This window comes from Vipera ursinii (genome assembly GCF_947247035.1).
Source record: "Vipera ursinii genome assembly, chromosome: 2".
In the NCBI taxonomy this organism is placed as follows: Eukaryota; Metazoa; Chordata; class Lepidosauria; order Squamata; family Viperidae; genus Vipera; species Vipera ursinii.
The window spans coordinates 240,660,773-240,675,952 of record NC_139513.1 but is presented as its reverse complement, the minus strand read 5'-3'; the positions used below and the strand labels follow the sequence as shown (position 1 = coordinate 240,675,952).

Here is a 15,180-nt window from a genome sequence, read left to right as displayed (position 1 = left end):
CTGGAACTTCTGTCTACTATAGCTCTGCATTCAGCAATTTTGCCGATATAACTGGAACTCAACTTTTCACAGACTTTCTGGCTTGAATTATTATTATTATTATTATTATTATTATTATTATTATTATTATTATTATTATTATTATTATTATTATATTTCTATACCGCCCTATTCCCAAAGGACTCATTACAGGGCAAGGTTAAAAACAGTTAAAACAGTACAAAAATTAAGATAAAATTAAGATTAAAATAGGATTAAATAACAATAGCCCAAATATAAAATTTAAATTTTAAAATTTTAAAATTTAAAACCCCTCAGTCCAGGCCAGATAAATCAAACAACCAGGTTTTTAGGTCCTGGAGAAACGAACAAAGGTCGGGGGTGGTCCGGAGTTCCACAGGCAGGTCATTCCACAGGGCAGGCGCGCCCACAGAGAACGCCCTACCCCTAGGGATCACCCGCCGGCACTCAGTGACCGGTGGCACTTTAAAACTGAATAGATGCCAGCTCCTCTCACAGTAAAGTCCATTATTAAATTATAGAAACAAATAAACCAAAACAATTGCAAAATACCCAAGCCCCAAAGAGGTATGATTCTCCTTAAAGGGTCAAGTAAGGGCTGTGTGATAATAACCAAAGTTTTCAAAAGGGTCCTGAAATTTCATTCTTCCTCCTGAGGTAGCTTAGCTTTTCTTCAGTTTCCATTTCTTTTTCTCCTGACACCTTCAGCATTCCACTCCAAAACTTAGAAACTTTAATTTTTCTACCCTTCCCATTTCTATTCAGATTATCCCCTGGAGAAGAAGAGACAACCTGTCCCTTAAGATTGAGCAGTGGCAGTCCATTTCAACTCCAGCTAGCAGCATGATCCTACTCTTTAGCTGTAAATTTTATTCTACAAGCCCCTTTCCAGACTGCTCACACAGTTCCCAGGGTCCCAAAGTTGAGGGGCATGTCAATCGAGTCCATGTTACACTGTGTTTAAGACAGGAAAAGACAATAGATAGGATTTGAACTTCCGCTGTATTCTGTACTAGAATTTCCTTTCCCAAATTCTGATCAGAAATGCTCGTATAAATATGAGAAAGTGTTCTATGTGCAACGATTTCTGAATAATGATGTGACACCAGAAAATACAAAAAACAGCATTTTTTTTTAATTCTGATTGCCAAATTATTTAAGGCAAGTATAAAAATGAAAGCATTCAATATACATCTTACATAAAATAAACTAGATTACAGCATAAAACAAGTAACGAGGCAATGGCATTAAAGTCTCTCTTCTAAAACGGGATAATTGTAAACATTAAAAAAAAGACTGCAGGACTATTCAAGTAATAGAACAATCACAGACGTCTTCTGGTATGCAGGCTATTGGGTTATTTGCCATTCAAGATTATAAAAAAAGACATTTCATTATTCACAGATGCTCATTATTTTCCCATTTTAAAATCTATACATTATGTACAACACAGTTTTTGTGGTACTGGCAAGCCCATGCCTTCCAAATGTATATTTTTCACAATACACAATTACAATGAAACAGTTAATACAGTAACATTTTATACTGATGCATCTTAAGAGGAGCCACCAAATGGACATCTAAATTGTACCAAAGTGTCATCATCATTATCACAGTTAGCCTCTATTGAGGTTGTGGGCAATATTAGAAGAGTATGCAAGTTTCAGGCACACAGATACATAACATTAGTTATTTACAATTTTTAAAAAGGAAAAAAGGAAGAAAAAAGGGAACAACCAACTTTTTGTAGATAACGCTTTCTAAACAAGACAAATACACTTTTTTCATTTACTTGTGTGGTTTACAATTTAGTATTAGACTCTTTGTACAAGCCTAATTACAGATACAAAAAAGTAAAGAATATATATATATATATATATATATATATATATATATATATATATATATATATATATATATATATATATATATATATATAAACAAACAAACAGAAGTCTAAATACAGCAACATTTGTTACTCTGAGATAAAAATCTGCAATTTACAAAAATGAAATGACTGGTTTTTGCCTGCCATTAAGGCATTTCAAATTAACACCATGGAACTGATGTCTGTAATAAAGCGCTTATTTTCATGTGATCCAGTCACATGATGATGTACATGTCCAGACTTATCATTCTCTGAAAAGAAACAGAAAACAAGAGAACCTTTTAGAATACCCTATTTCTAACTCTGTAACACCAACAGTCTCAGTAAGTGGGAAAAGTACTATAGCAAACCAGACAGATATTTAATTATCTGTTAATTAATGTACATTTATTCATAGGTAGGGTTTCCAGTCGTTAAGAACAGTTGAATACTGATGCAGATATTTTATTTAAAAATATATGCTATCTCAAATTGCCCATTTTTCTTACAGATTTATGAAACATCACAAAGACGAACATATGTATACACACACACACACACACACACACACACTTACACACACACAGCTAAATCATACTCTGTGGAAATCTAAATGATTTGCTGTTACATGATGGACTGGATGGTTCATTTTTTTCAGAAGAACAGAGTCTGTTTCAGTGATCAATTAACTATGCTATGGTAACAGCTCTGTGGAAAATGTTATGATGAGGACGAGGATGCTCTCATTAACGGACAAAGCATCTTTCCTACAAAGACTGCCCTCAAAATATGGAACAATTTTTCCCTTTTCTTCCTATTAAGATAGCCGAGTATAATTCACAATATTTACCTTCTTTGTGCAGGAAACATACCAGATGCAGATGCCTGAGCAGCCACCTGCTGAGTAGCAACAAGGGCAGCAGAGGTCAGCCCTGGAGAAAAGTGAAATGGTATATCTCAGGACATGTGTGCTGGTACTCACAAAAGTCGACAATAGCTACAGACCTCCATATTAACAAGACATGAATCACAACAGCGCCATTATATTTTCTGCAGAAGGCATACCTAATTACTGCAAGCAAGCTGGAGAAAACCCTGCCTAGCTGTTCCAACCAGCATGCCTTTTTTAGATTCCACCTAATAGGCATTTTATAAGAAAAGAAGGCATTCTGCCTTATTGTATTATTTTCCAAGTACTGCACTGCATGGTGCTAAATGGCTTGCATGAATTCCTGAATAGGAAGCTCAGTAGAAATAATAGGCACCAGGAAACAACAAGAATCAAAAGTCACAGTGAGTTACAGCAAAGATGTTATAGCTTCTCAAAACATAATGCTTGCATAATAGCAATCATTTTAGTGTTTTTCTTTCTGAACACATATAAATATCCCATAAAGCATATGGGACCACTGAAGCAGTCAGTATTTTGCACAAAAGAGAAATTGGCAGGGCACTAAATGAACACAATGAGTTAACTTTTTCAGCTATAAACATCACAGAAGCTCTTTGGGGCAGGTAAGAAAAATAGCCTTTAATATTAGTAGAATACAGGTAAATAGCAAAAAAAAAAAAAACCAGCAGAAAAATATTGCTGTTTATGATTAACCTCCATTAATATATTATTTAATAAAAACAATCTTGGTTCTAAAACTATGAGCTAAATGACTAACAGAGGTCTTACTCATTAATAAACTAACCAAAGAGAGAAGCAACCTAGAATTAAGGAGAAAATTAGAACAATTAACCAGTGGAACAACCTGCCTCCAGAAGCGGCGAATGCTCCAACACTGGAAGTTTTTAAGAAGCCATTTGTCTGAAATGGTGTAGGGTTTCCTGCCTGAGGAGGGAGTTGGACTAGAAAACTTCCAAGGTCTCTTCCAACTTTTTTATTTATTATTATTATTATTATTATTATTATTATTATTATTATTATTATTATTATTATTATTATTATTTTGTTGTTGTTGTTGTTGTTACTATTCTCACTTGGCCTTTCCCCATTTTTTAAAAATCACATGAATCTACTCATACTATTTACATATTTAATGTAAGTTCACCCTGTTACCTGAAAAACCCTTAATGGACTATTTGGCTTATTAGCAGAAGAATCCTTATAATACCTACTCAATAGTAAGCCAACAAACTTTACTCCCTATTAATACAAGAATTAGGTGTTTTGGAAGACGAAAGTCCTTTCTACTGGGCAGGAAATCAGCTGAACCCTCCTCCCAATTCTGCTAGCAAGGGTGCCCTATTGGCTGCAGTATGTTGACAAAAAAGCTTAATAAGGAGGACAGAAGGAATGAACAAACCAACTTATGGTGTACCCAAACCTGATCAAGAATAACGGCATGCTCACAATGCCACCACAGAGTTAGGTATGGCTGAAGGCAGTCTTTGAATCCATGGAAGCTCCAACACAACACAACACACATACACACACATGCACTCCAATTGCCTAATTTCCTCACCTTCCTACAGCCATGCAGAGAACTGAAAATAGCACTCTTTAAGTCAGCCTGCTGCACCTTAGATGACTATGGCCATTTGAACCAGTTGGGCTGGCTTTAAGATTGCATTTCTATACCCATATCCTGGCAAAAACAGTAGGTTCTATCAACAATGTGGTCACTATCAAAACCAAGTATTTTTATAATCAACAATATTAGGAAAGCTGACACTCACCTTGAAATGGGTCATATTGACCTGGAATTAGCGGGTAGCCCATTCCAACATGTGTATGGTGATGTGTATGAAGATGCCGTTGACTAAAGGGGGAATGACGATCTCGCTCCCTTTCTGCTTCTCTCTCACGTTCAGCTGTAGATTTTTCCACAGGCTGAAAACAAAACATATTGAGAAAAAATCATGGATGACTCCACATTTTTCTAGATGTGAGCTATTCAGGCTCTAGTTAATGTATCTCCAATCTTGTATCTCCAATCTATCCCAGGTGGGTGGCAACATCTAGCTAACCTTGTCATGTTAAAAGCTAAGCATGGTTGAATCATGTTAGTTCTTCCAACAAAGAATTCCAGACTATAATTCAGATTGGGAAGAAAAAAACAAAAACCACTTCTGTCCTGCTGCCAAGAAAACTACATGGAAATAACCATTAAGTTTATTTACTTACAGCATTTATTTATCTCCTCAACTGGCTATAAGCAATATGCAACATCTGTCAGTTATCAGAAAACTGAGCATAACTCAAAGAAGACTTTACATTTAACCTGTCATCTGAACTACTGACACCTTATACCAGGCATGTCAAATTGCCGACCCGCGGGCCGGATGTATCATACTGAAACTGTGCCCACCCCATTGCCGGCAATAGGGAAAAAGTTGTGATATGTTGCGCGACGTCGCGAGTTTGACATGCCTGCTTTACACCACCCTGCACCCTGCACCAATTACTCTACTAACAAAAGCTATAACCAGCTGGCTTGAAAAAGAAGACAACTATTTTAATCAAGCATTAGGGTGAAGAACTTTTGTTACAGCAATTAAATTTTCTTCAACCTATCTAAAAAACACCTGATTTTTTTTATAATTTGATGGTGACATTCCAAAAATTAAGGAGAAGTGCAAAGGCTTTACTGCATTCCTTATTCTGATTAATGTTTGGAAACTTATTTCAGCTTTATTACTGTACCCTGAGATTTTTAAGCACCATTTAGGAGAAAATACAATGAAACAGAACACAGTGCAATTAAAAGTAGGCCCATGCCTCTTTAATTTTGGTTCCTGAAAGAAAACGCAAACTAACTTAAATCATGATTAGTTCTCAAATATATATATATATTTAGGTATACCAGTTAAAGTTAACCCTCTCACTCTTCCAGTTATGCCAATTTATGCAATTCTTTAAGAACAAGATATATCTTACCACAGGCGACTTGCTGCGATACTGGTTGGCATGCTGCTGCAACAAATCCAGTGCTTTAGATTCAGTGGTTGATTTTACACTGATACTAGGGCTGGTATTGACTTTTTCCACCTCTTCTCTCCCAGACATCTTTCCGTAAACAGGATAATGAAATCCTGGTGAAAGATAGGCACCTACAGATAAAAAAATAAAGGTGCTCTCAAGTTAATATTTACAATTGGGGATAAGGCAATTTCAAATGCATGAAATGCAAATTACAAAAATTGTATTCAAGGGAATATATTTCTTTCTCTTGTCAAACGTGGCTATTTGAACCTGGCAAATGAAAAGGGCTGAACATATTTCTATTTCAAACATTTAGGGATTTAAGTGAAAGAAGTAATAACGGTAATGGTTCTGAGATTCGGAAATGCTGATAATTCATAAAAAAAATAACTTATGTTAAATTTATTTCACCCCTAGACCCTTTGCAAAAGAAATTGAATCTCTGAAGCTTCTAATTTTCCTTTGCTTCTAACAGGCAATGTAAAAAACTGATGGACCTATTCAAATTAATTTGGTACATACCTGGATAACTATGCATGAGAACAGGAGAAACAGCGCGGTATGCAGGATGATTAGGATCATACATTTGTGGGTAAGGGTAAGCATGCAAGTACTGTATATATGATTGATGCTGAGTCATTGGAGAGGAAACAGCCACTCTAGTACCCCGGGTTTCCTTCCAGTTTACAGGAGTCTTTTGATCATCATTTTTTATCTTGTTCTCCTCCAGTGGCTGAGACTCAGAACGCTTCATCTCCTTAGGCTCTTCTTTAATGCTGTTTAATGAAACTGGAAGGCTAGTGAAGGAAGCTTCTTTATTAGGTGTTTTTCTGGGGCTATCTTCTTTTAACTTTTTTTCACGGTCCAGTTCTTCCACTTTCTGCTGATCAAGATATTTCGGCTGATATACATAATGATGCCATGTTCTTGTATCTGGATCCTGATAGGAAAGGAAGAAAAAAAAACAACCCACCATTTTAATACTTACATTCTAAAAGAAGAACCTACAACTACTGTGGTCCAGAGAACAGAGCCAAAACAGCCAAGAGTAGAACTGGCAAATACAGAAGGGTTTGCAGCTTGCATAAAAAAAAATGCAATGTGTTGAAAATGCTATTGTCAACCTGAGTGAACAGTATTGGAACTGTGGTCATGTCTTTATCACTGTAACATTGCTGGAGTTTGCATGTGACATAACTCTTTTACTGGCATCTCAGTCTGTTCTCCTGGCAGATCTCTCTTGCAGTTACTGAGCAGAAAATAGCTTCAAGTCAGCAGAAATGCCTCATTAACTCCTTCCAGCTGGCCTTTTGCTTTATATATATATAAAGGTAGGAATGTAATCTTAGCCTCTGTCTAAATTTCACAAGGTAGAAGTCATTTTGTGATGTCACATACTGCTTTGGAGACTTCTGGAAAGCTGGAAAAGGATTAATGAGCAACGCAAGAGGATATAGTATGTCATATAGAAATCCTGTTTGCCTTAGGAAAATAACAAAAGGTTGTAATTTTTAAAGCCAGAGTTATGAACAGAAATGAGTAGCAATAGTATTTCATTAAAAATTAATATAAAGTACAAAGAATTGCTTGAACTTAAATGAACCCTCACTACCTTAACGGATAAAATATATAACATTTAAAGATAAAATTTAAAGATACAACTATAGTTTTGGTTTTATTTTAGGAAATTTGTAATTTACTTTGAAGGCAGAAATTGATTTCTTGATAAGCAAATATGTATCTTTGGGTTATTGAGGTGGTTTTTTTATTTTTTTGCTGAGGAAGGTTTTTGCAATAGGAACTATCAACACTGAAATAAACAATACAAAGTTTTTACCAACTGGCTTAGCTTGGATATAGAAAAACTGGTCACAATCCCCAAAAATCAATGCTTCCCAAACCAGAGTAAATTACCCCAAATTGGATAAAAATGGTTTTTCTTTGGGTAAGACATATAAAACAATAACCCAATCACAATGGGGGTATTTAAATTAACTTAAAGTGTTTCACAATGGGCAAGGATTTTCTGATACTTGGTTTTGAATAATGGAAAGTTTTAAAAGCCGTGTAATGAATATACGACGAGTTCCACAAACCAAACTGAGTTACGTTTATGCTTTTTGCATAGCAATCTCCATTTTTGTGTTTTGAAACTGAAATAGTTTACATATGACACTGAAGTTTACTGTGCAACAGAGACAGAACAGACTGCTCAGTTGTAGAAAACATGCAAAGGAGCTCTTTCGATAAGGGCCTCATTCTTACCATACAGAAACAGAAATTCACATTTACTGGGAAAAGTAGGAGAAAAATAAAACTTCCTTATAACGTAATTAAGAAATAGCAGTAGTACATTTGCATACTCAATTACACATTATACGATAAAGGTATTAAACAGTAGGCTTCTTTATATATAGTAATGAGCAATCATATATGGAGCTTGAGTAAGCATGCATAAGTCTAATATAAACTAGAATAAGCTTCCTGACTGTACAGATAGTCTTTTACTTACAACCAGAATGGAGACCAGAATGTTGTAAATCATTGTTACGTGATTGCAAAAATGTGGATTGTTTGTTGAGCACCCAAAATGCGATCATGTGAGTGGGTGGGAGCGTTGGAGTGTTGAATCTGGATCCTAAGTACCTTTTGGGGGCTCCACTGTATAAGGCTACCTGTACTTACATACTATATATTATTGCAGCAGGTTGAGAAAATCTTAACTGCCCCAAAATTACACAGCTGACTTTGTGTCTAAGCCGAGACTAGAAGTCATGATCTCTTGGTGTCTGGCCTGGTGGCTTTAACCACTATACCAACTGGCTCTCTAATTCCGTAAAACAGAAAACTTCTGTTGAAAATTCTAGAGCTAGCCAAGAAAGCATCATTATGATACATATGCCTTGCAAACCAATGTAAATTGATTCCTGTTGGTGTATGTTTTTGATCTATTATTTTGTGTTTTTTAATTGGGTATACTGCAGATTTTAGCAATTTTCTATTAATTTAACCAGGGATCGTCAACCCCCGGGCTGCGGACCAGTACCAGTCCATGGCCTGTTAAGAACTAGGCTTTGCAAGCAGTGGGTGAGTGAGCAAAGCTTCATCTCTCCATACACAGGATCTAGATTGTGTACGAAAACATGCCTTCCCCCTGGTCCGTGGAAAAATTGTTTTCCACAAAACTAGCCCCTTGTGGCAGAAAGGCTGGGGACCGCTGATCGAAACCATTCATTCAAACATCAATAAAGTATTTCATACTGGGGGTGGGTGGGTTTATGAATATAGATCTTGCTGTGTAATATAAAGGCTAAGATTTATGACTTCCATCAAAGACTAGCATGAGCAAGATCTATTTATATTTACCCTGTCTGAAAAAAGTTAAAACTCTTCTTCTCATACTTGAAAATATTTGCAAAGTATAACATTAACACATTATCTTTATTGATATAATAAGCCGAATTACACAGTGAGATTTATATCTGCCACTTTATATAAGACAGGGATTCTCAGATTTTACCACAAATCTATCAAATGATAAATCCTCCCCATGAATATTGCTATTACTAGTATTTCTACATATGTGAATGACTTTTGGAAGCATTATGCTTTCCTCAATTATGTGTAGCTTTTTACACTATAACCTAGAAATTTGAGATGCCAAGTCCTGCCAGTCCCAGCTAGTTGGCTGGAGATTATGGAGTCTGAATTCCTTCTCATACTTGGAAGAAAGCCAATTGGGAATAACTATTGCTGAAGGTCTCAGAAGCAGCCTCTCTGCCTGCTCACCCCTTTCAACTCTTCTGATCACCACAAATTTGCAACCACCTTCAAATTTGCTTACAAACAGAAGGATAATTTAACATAACAAGTGACCAAGGAAAAAAGACTTCTGGTAGAGCATGAGAAGAAGCATGCAAAGAATCTCACTTCAGTAATTCCAGACTGAAAGCAGAGCAGGGCTCCACAAGGTTTAGAAATATCCTTAAGCTTCAAAAGCCAAGTGACTCAATTACTTCTTTCTACCCTGCTCTTATGTGGATTGCACACTCCACTGAGGTTTATTGGCCTTGAACCTTGGAAGAATAGGGAATAGCAGTGTTCAGACAAAACCCTGAAGTTATGTCATCATTTGTATCCTTCAAAATACAAATTCAGTACATCACAAGGATAGCTCTCTTTTTAACATTGGGCTTAGTTGTGGAGGTCAGTTGCTACTATCCTGAAATCTAGGTGAGAGCATAGCGACAAATCTTGTTTGAGAAAGCAAGAAAAAAACATCTACGTGAGCTGCACAGAAATATCTGCAAGTAAATGCCAAAAGATTATAGCTTAAAGCCCTAGAATAAGCTTAGAATCTAAGCTTATAGAACAATTCCGCCACTCAGCCTTCTGCCTTCTCACCTGTTTAAACCTTGTAGTAGGATCTACTCCAGCCTGCTTCATAGAATCCATAACAGATTTCATCTCCACAGCCTCCTTTATAAGCTGATGGTTTTCCATTTGTTTTGCTTTGAAGCTATCGGACTGAGTCTGTTGCTGGTGATTCGAAAGCATCTGAGGTTTACTTGTTTCCTCAGTCTTATTAGGGACTGATGACCCTAATTTAGTGTTGTTTTTATTGGTCTCTGTAGCTGAAGGTGCTTTTGAGATTGTAGCAGAGGGTATGTTTTTCAACTTGTCATCTTTTCCCAGGTCTTTCAGGGGGAGCTCGTTTTTCCTTTCACATTCTCTACCAGTTTGAGTCACTTTCTGCTCTGCTAATCTCTGGTCCTCATAGTACTTTTCATACTGCTGCCTATAAGCAGGATTAGAGGCCATTAAGGATTTTTGGTCCATATAAAGCCCATAAGCATACTGGCCATAGTAAAGTGACTGGGCAAGTGCAGGATGCCTCTGAGTTATTACAGACTGGTGTTGAGGCTGCAAATTAGTGGGACCAGCTTCACTTTTTTTGGACTCTGGAGGCTCTGCCTTATCTTTTTTCTCAGCCTCTTCCTCTGCCTCCTTTTTGATCTTCATTCCCTGGGGGTTATTGCTGCTGTTCCCAGCTGCGGGGGTGCTGACCTGTCCAGAGTGCATGTAGCTTGGAGAATAATAAGGATCGTAGCCATGGTAATAAGGAGAATGAGCCTCTTTTACTTGGGGTAATTGTACCGGTGTTGAAGAATGTCCTTTTCCAACACTGTCTTTATTAGAAATAATATCTGAAGGAGAGCTGGCCTTTGACCTCATGCCCTCTGACCTGCTGTCAGAACCACCATCGTCTGCAGCATCGGAGATATCCGAGTAAGCAGGACTGTTAGTTTTAGCAGCAGCACCCTCTGCCCCATTCTGTGTCAACACGTGCAGTGGCGCCACTGAAGACTGTCCATTCACTAAAGGGCTGCATTCCATTCTGGAGGAACTCCCTATCGAAGGGCTGGGGGCATTGTCTGTGAAAGTGTAAACTTTATCAGCTTCAGCTTTAATGCTTGCCATCCTGCTCTCCTGAGACTCTGACAGTCCGTTAGCTAACACTTCATTCTTGCTGAGATGTTCCTTTAAAAAATGCCCAGTAATCTCTTTCCCAGACCCCTTGGTGTCTTCTAATTTTCCCAGCTTCAAATCCACTTTAGGATTCCCAGTCTCTTTGCTTTCTTTGTCCTTAAGTTTCCTCTTCTCTTTTTTCTTTTTGTCTTTGAGTAATGTGAGAGCTGGACTGGCAGTGCTCGGCTCTCCCATGATTGTGGGCTTTGGTTGAATAGGTTTTAGCGGAGGGCTCTTTGGTGTAGCCTGCACAACAGTGGTTGTCAGGGAGGGCAATCCTGATATTGACCCAGTGGTGGTGGTTGTAAAGGCTGCGGTGGGGATAGCTATTAATTGAGGCGGTGTGGGAGCTGGAGCTGGGGCAATGGGTCTGGCAGTTTTCAGCTTGGACAGATTTTTATCTACTTTGCAATTACTGGCTTTTTTGCCTTTGTCTTTTTCTCCTAGGTTTTTCTTGTCTATTAGTCCTTCAGCTTCTAGCTTGGGCATTTCACTGGCCAAACTGTTTTCTGCCACTGAACAGTTTTCCAGAGTCACAGTCATATTGGAAATAACCGGTAGACTATTCAGTTCACTGTTCAAGCCCCTCTTTTTGGCAGAATTCCTGCCATTGTGGGCCTGCTCCCGTTTCCCCTTTGGTGTTCCAGGGGTACTCAGGGAACAAGGAGACAGGGGCCCTTTCAGCTGATCGAAATGTGATAAACTTGTGCTTGGGTCACTGCATTCAAGTGCCACGTTGCCAAGTGCTTCCTCACAGTCTGAGATTTTGTCCTCACTGTCAGGCTCAAATTCCAGTTTGCTTTCTGGGTCTAAATGTGCATGAGCTTGATGATACCTTAACCCATTAATGTGCTTGTATTTTTTGTTGCAGTTAGGATGGGGGCAATCAATCAACACTGGAGAAGAGCAGCCTTGGTCTAAAAAAGCCGTCTCTGGTTTCCCTTGGGGAGTGGTAGGAGTGCTTCTAGAATTGGTGCGCATGCGCTTTCCAGATTTGTTGTCCTCTGAACTGGAATTCAAGTCCAGCTCCATGGGTGGCTTGTTTTTCCTCTTGTTATTAGACAAAGGGCTGACTTTCATATCCTCCATGGCACAGTTGGGGGGTGTCCTGCGGCCACTAGAATTAAGGCTGCCCCGTCTTCCTTTTCCATTGGCACCACCTCTGTTCTTGTTCTGTAGTCCTCTGGACTCTGTAAAGGTAATGTCAGTCCCAGGTGTGGTTGTAGCTGCTGCAGACCTTGCTCGCTTTCCTCTGCCCCGACCTCCTCGCATTTCCAGGTCACTTGTTGGCGATTCACAAAACCTGTTATAAATAAAATCAGTTCTCAGAATTGGGTACATGGGGGAAAAAAAACCAAATCTCAAAACTGTCTCAATGGAAAACCAACATATAGGACGTCCAGACCTCCCCGCAAATATCAGTAATGTATAGGGAGGGGGAGGAGGAGAAGGACACTTCCCTAAGTCATCTGAAATTAAGAAGGGAGAAGGATCAATCAATCAGAATAGAGCTGGAAGGGAAAAGCTTCATTTAAGTTTTTTTATTTCTTCTTTCTCTTTACTCTCTACCTCCTTATGTGACTGGTTATCTAGTGGTTTTTGCTTGGAATTAGGGTTCTAAAGGTCAGGAAGATTGCCCCCCCTCAATTTAAAGCCCTTTAGATAAGATGAGCCAGTCATTTACCAAATATATTATTTCCAGTTCTTGTGAGGTACAGCCAGTAGCCCTTCATTTAGGTAATGCAGACCATGGTCTAGGAAGCCAAAGGTTTGCTGACGACATCATTTTTTTAAGCCAGGGGTTTGTTTCTAAAATCTTTTGCTCCCTCATTGGATGTTGGTCTTTTGTTGGAAGTATTGGTGTATTGATGAAAATACCACTCCTAATTCTACAGCTTTCTTTCCTAGCTCTTCGTAATGTCCTATTACTGTTTTCAGATTCATTTTTGTGTCACTGGTCCCCACATGTAGGAGAAGAATGAGGTAGTAATCTGTGGGGTTGATTATTTTAGTAAGGTACTCAGTTACTGTACATCTTTAATTTTTGATATGCCATACAAGTTTTGCAAGAGGTGATTTATTTGCTATTTCTTACTATTTTCTTTTTCTTTTTTAAAAGATTTAACAACAGAATAAACCATATACACAGAAGCAGTAAAATGAAATAACACCAGACACATAAAAAGATAAACAGTGAAATACTGCAAACAACATGAAATTGTTAATTAACACCATAGTGTTTTCTCCCTTTCTTTCGCCTTAACATGCTAGAATCAAACTTAGTAGATGTGAGAGGAAGCAGGAGAGGCATCCCACATTTTCTCTAACTGTATACTGGATATCATTCAGTATTCCTTATTTTAAGAAATCCATTCATGTATTCAGCTAAGGATTGCACAAATAATAGCCTATGGGAAACACACACCAGATCTCACTTTATGGCCTTCTACATTACAGTGCTGAAACTCGGAGCTAAACCAGCAATTTTGATGGCAAGATCAATGCCTTCTTTCTAAAATTAGAACCAAAATAGATGCACTGAAATACAGTACTGACAAGACTCCCTCTTAAAGCTTTTCAAAATATGGGTACATTCTGCAAGTCTTGGAGGAGTGGGATAAATATAAAGTCTATTCATTTGGAAATAATTTCTTCTGCATGGCCTACTTTTCCTCCAACATATGGTATCACTTATGTGAAATGATTTTTTTTCTTTAAAAAAAACTTATTATCTGTCTAGTTCTCATGTCAGAATGTGAACAAGAAAGCAGACCCCACTCCCTCCAGATAATTACTTACCTGGGAGGAGCCCAATCGTGTTTTGTGCAATCAAGCAACGTTCCAACATAGGTTTTATTCCTCCAAGTAACATTAACAACAAGGACACCTGCAGATGGAAAAGAAACAAAGGCTGGTCGGTGGGAATCATGACTTTTGGACTTAGTTCAGAAACAGAATGGTAAAAAAAAGCTAAATGTTCATTTGCTTTCACGGATTGTGGTTTGCCAACTTCCTCTTGTTTGGTTTCAGTGACTTCCATTTAAAACCCACAGGACAATGAATGTGCATGCAAGACAAAGAATAAGGGAGTGATCAGGATGCTAAAGTGAGAGGCAATGCTTTTTACTGTGTCTGCTTTAAAAACAGTGACCTCTTATTTTTTTTCTATTATTGCATAATTATTGTTGAACACTAATGAAATTAAAGCTGAGTATCAGTAACTGGCCCACTGAGCATTGGGTAGCAAGAGGAAACGCTTCTCAGAGAGTACACAGAGTATATTTATTTGAAATGATACCTACTTTAGAGGCAATTACACAATATAAACACTATACTGTAGAATTAATATTTCTAAATATTATCAACATAGCTAATATTGCATGCTCTTTATTTTTCTTAAGAAGGCATTTCTTTTAAGTATGAAAATTTAGAAAAACTGGAAATATTTTCCAATATTTAACAAAAAGCAAACTGAAAATCAATGTGTCAATGAGTATTCTTTATTAAACACTGAAAAGCTATCAGATTTCTCTTTTGGAGTGCTCCCTCAAATAAAAAGCAATTTCTAATATTTAGGCTTATAGACAATACCTATATTCCACCAGATTTAGAATGTATATGAACACAAGTAATTGTTTCCATAATATCCATAATAAAGACATGCTAAAAAAAAGACCCAGAGTAACAATATCAAGTTGTAATTCATTGTAAATATTTAGCACCAATTGGCAAATATGAAAGTTTTCCCCCTCCCGCTACATATTTGTATATTCTAACTCCATCCCAGCCTTTAAACTGAGAAATAATGTATAAATAAATAAATAAATGACAT

General features: G+C 37.5%; 1 protein-coding gene across 2 annotated transcripts in view; it reads right to left on the bottom strand.

Annotated features, from left to right (window-relative positions):
* Positions 1 to 2,015: 2,015 nt before the first annotated feature.
* ZNF608 (zinc finger protein 608) overlaps positions 2,016 to 15,180 on the bottom strand; it is a 126,487-nt gene continuing 113,322 nt past the window's right edge. Inside the window, exons 4-10 of one of the 2 annotated variants that reach the window (XM_083352000.1) lie at positions 14,148 to 14,235; positions 10,224 to 12,651; positions 6,342 to 6,759; positions 5,775 to 5,947; positions 4,574 to 4,727; positions 2,739 to 2,820; positions 2,016 to 2,160 (exon numbers count right to left, since the gene is read on the bottom strand). In XM_083352000.1, coding sequence (XP_083208126.1) covers positions 2,154 to 2,160; positions 2,739 to 2,820; positions 4,574 to 4,727; positions 5,775 to 5,947; positions 6,342 to 6,759; positions 10,224 to 12,651; positions 14,148 to 14,235 — 3,350 coding nt within the window. In that variant the 3' untranslated portion in view covers positions 2,016 to 2,153. Of the gene's footprint in view, positions 2,161 to 2,561; positions 2,821 to 4,573; positions 4,728 to 5,774; positions 5,948 to 6,341; positions 6,760 to 10,223; positions 12,652 to 14,147; positions 14,236 to 15,180 lie in introns of those variants that run through there. The other variant, XM_083352001.1, reaches the window with a different exon arrangement.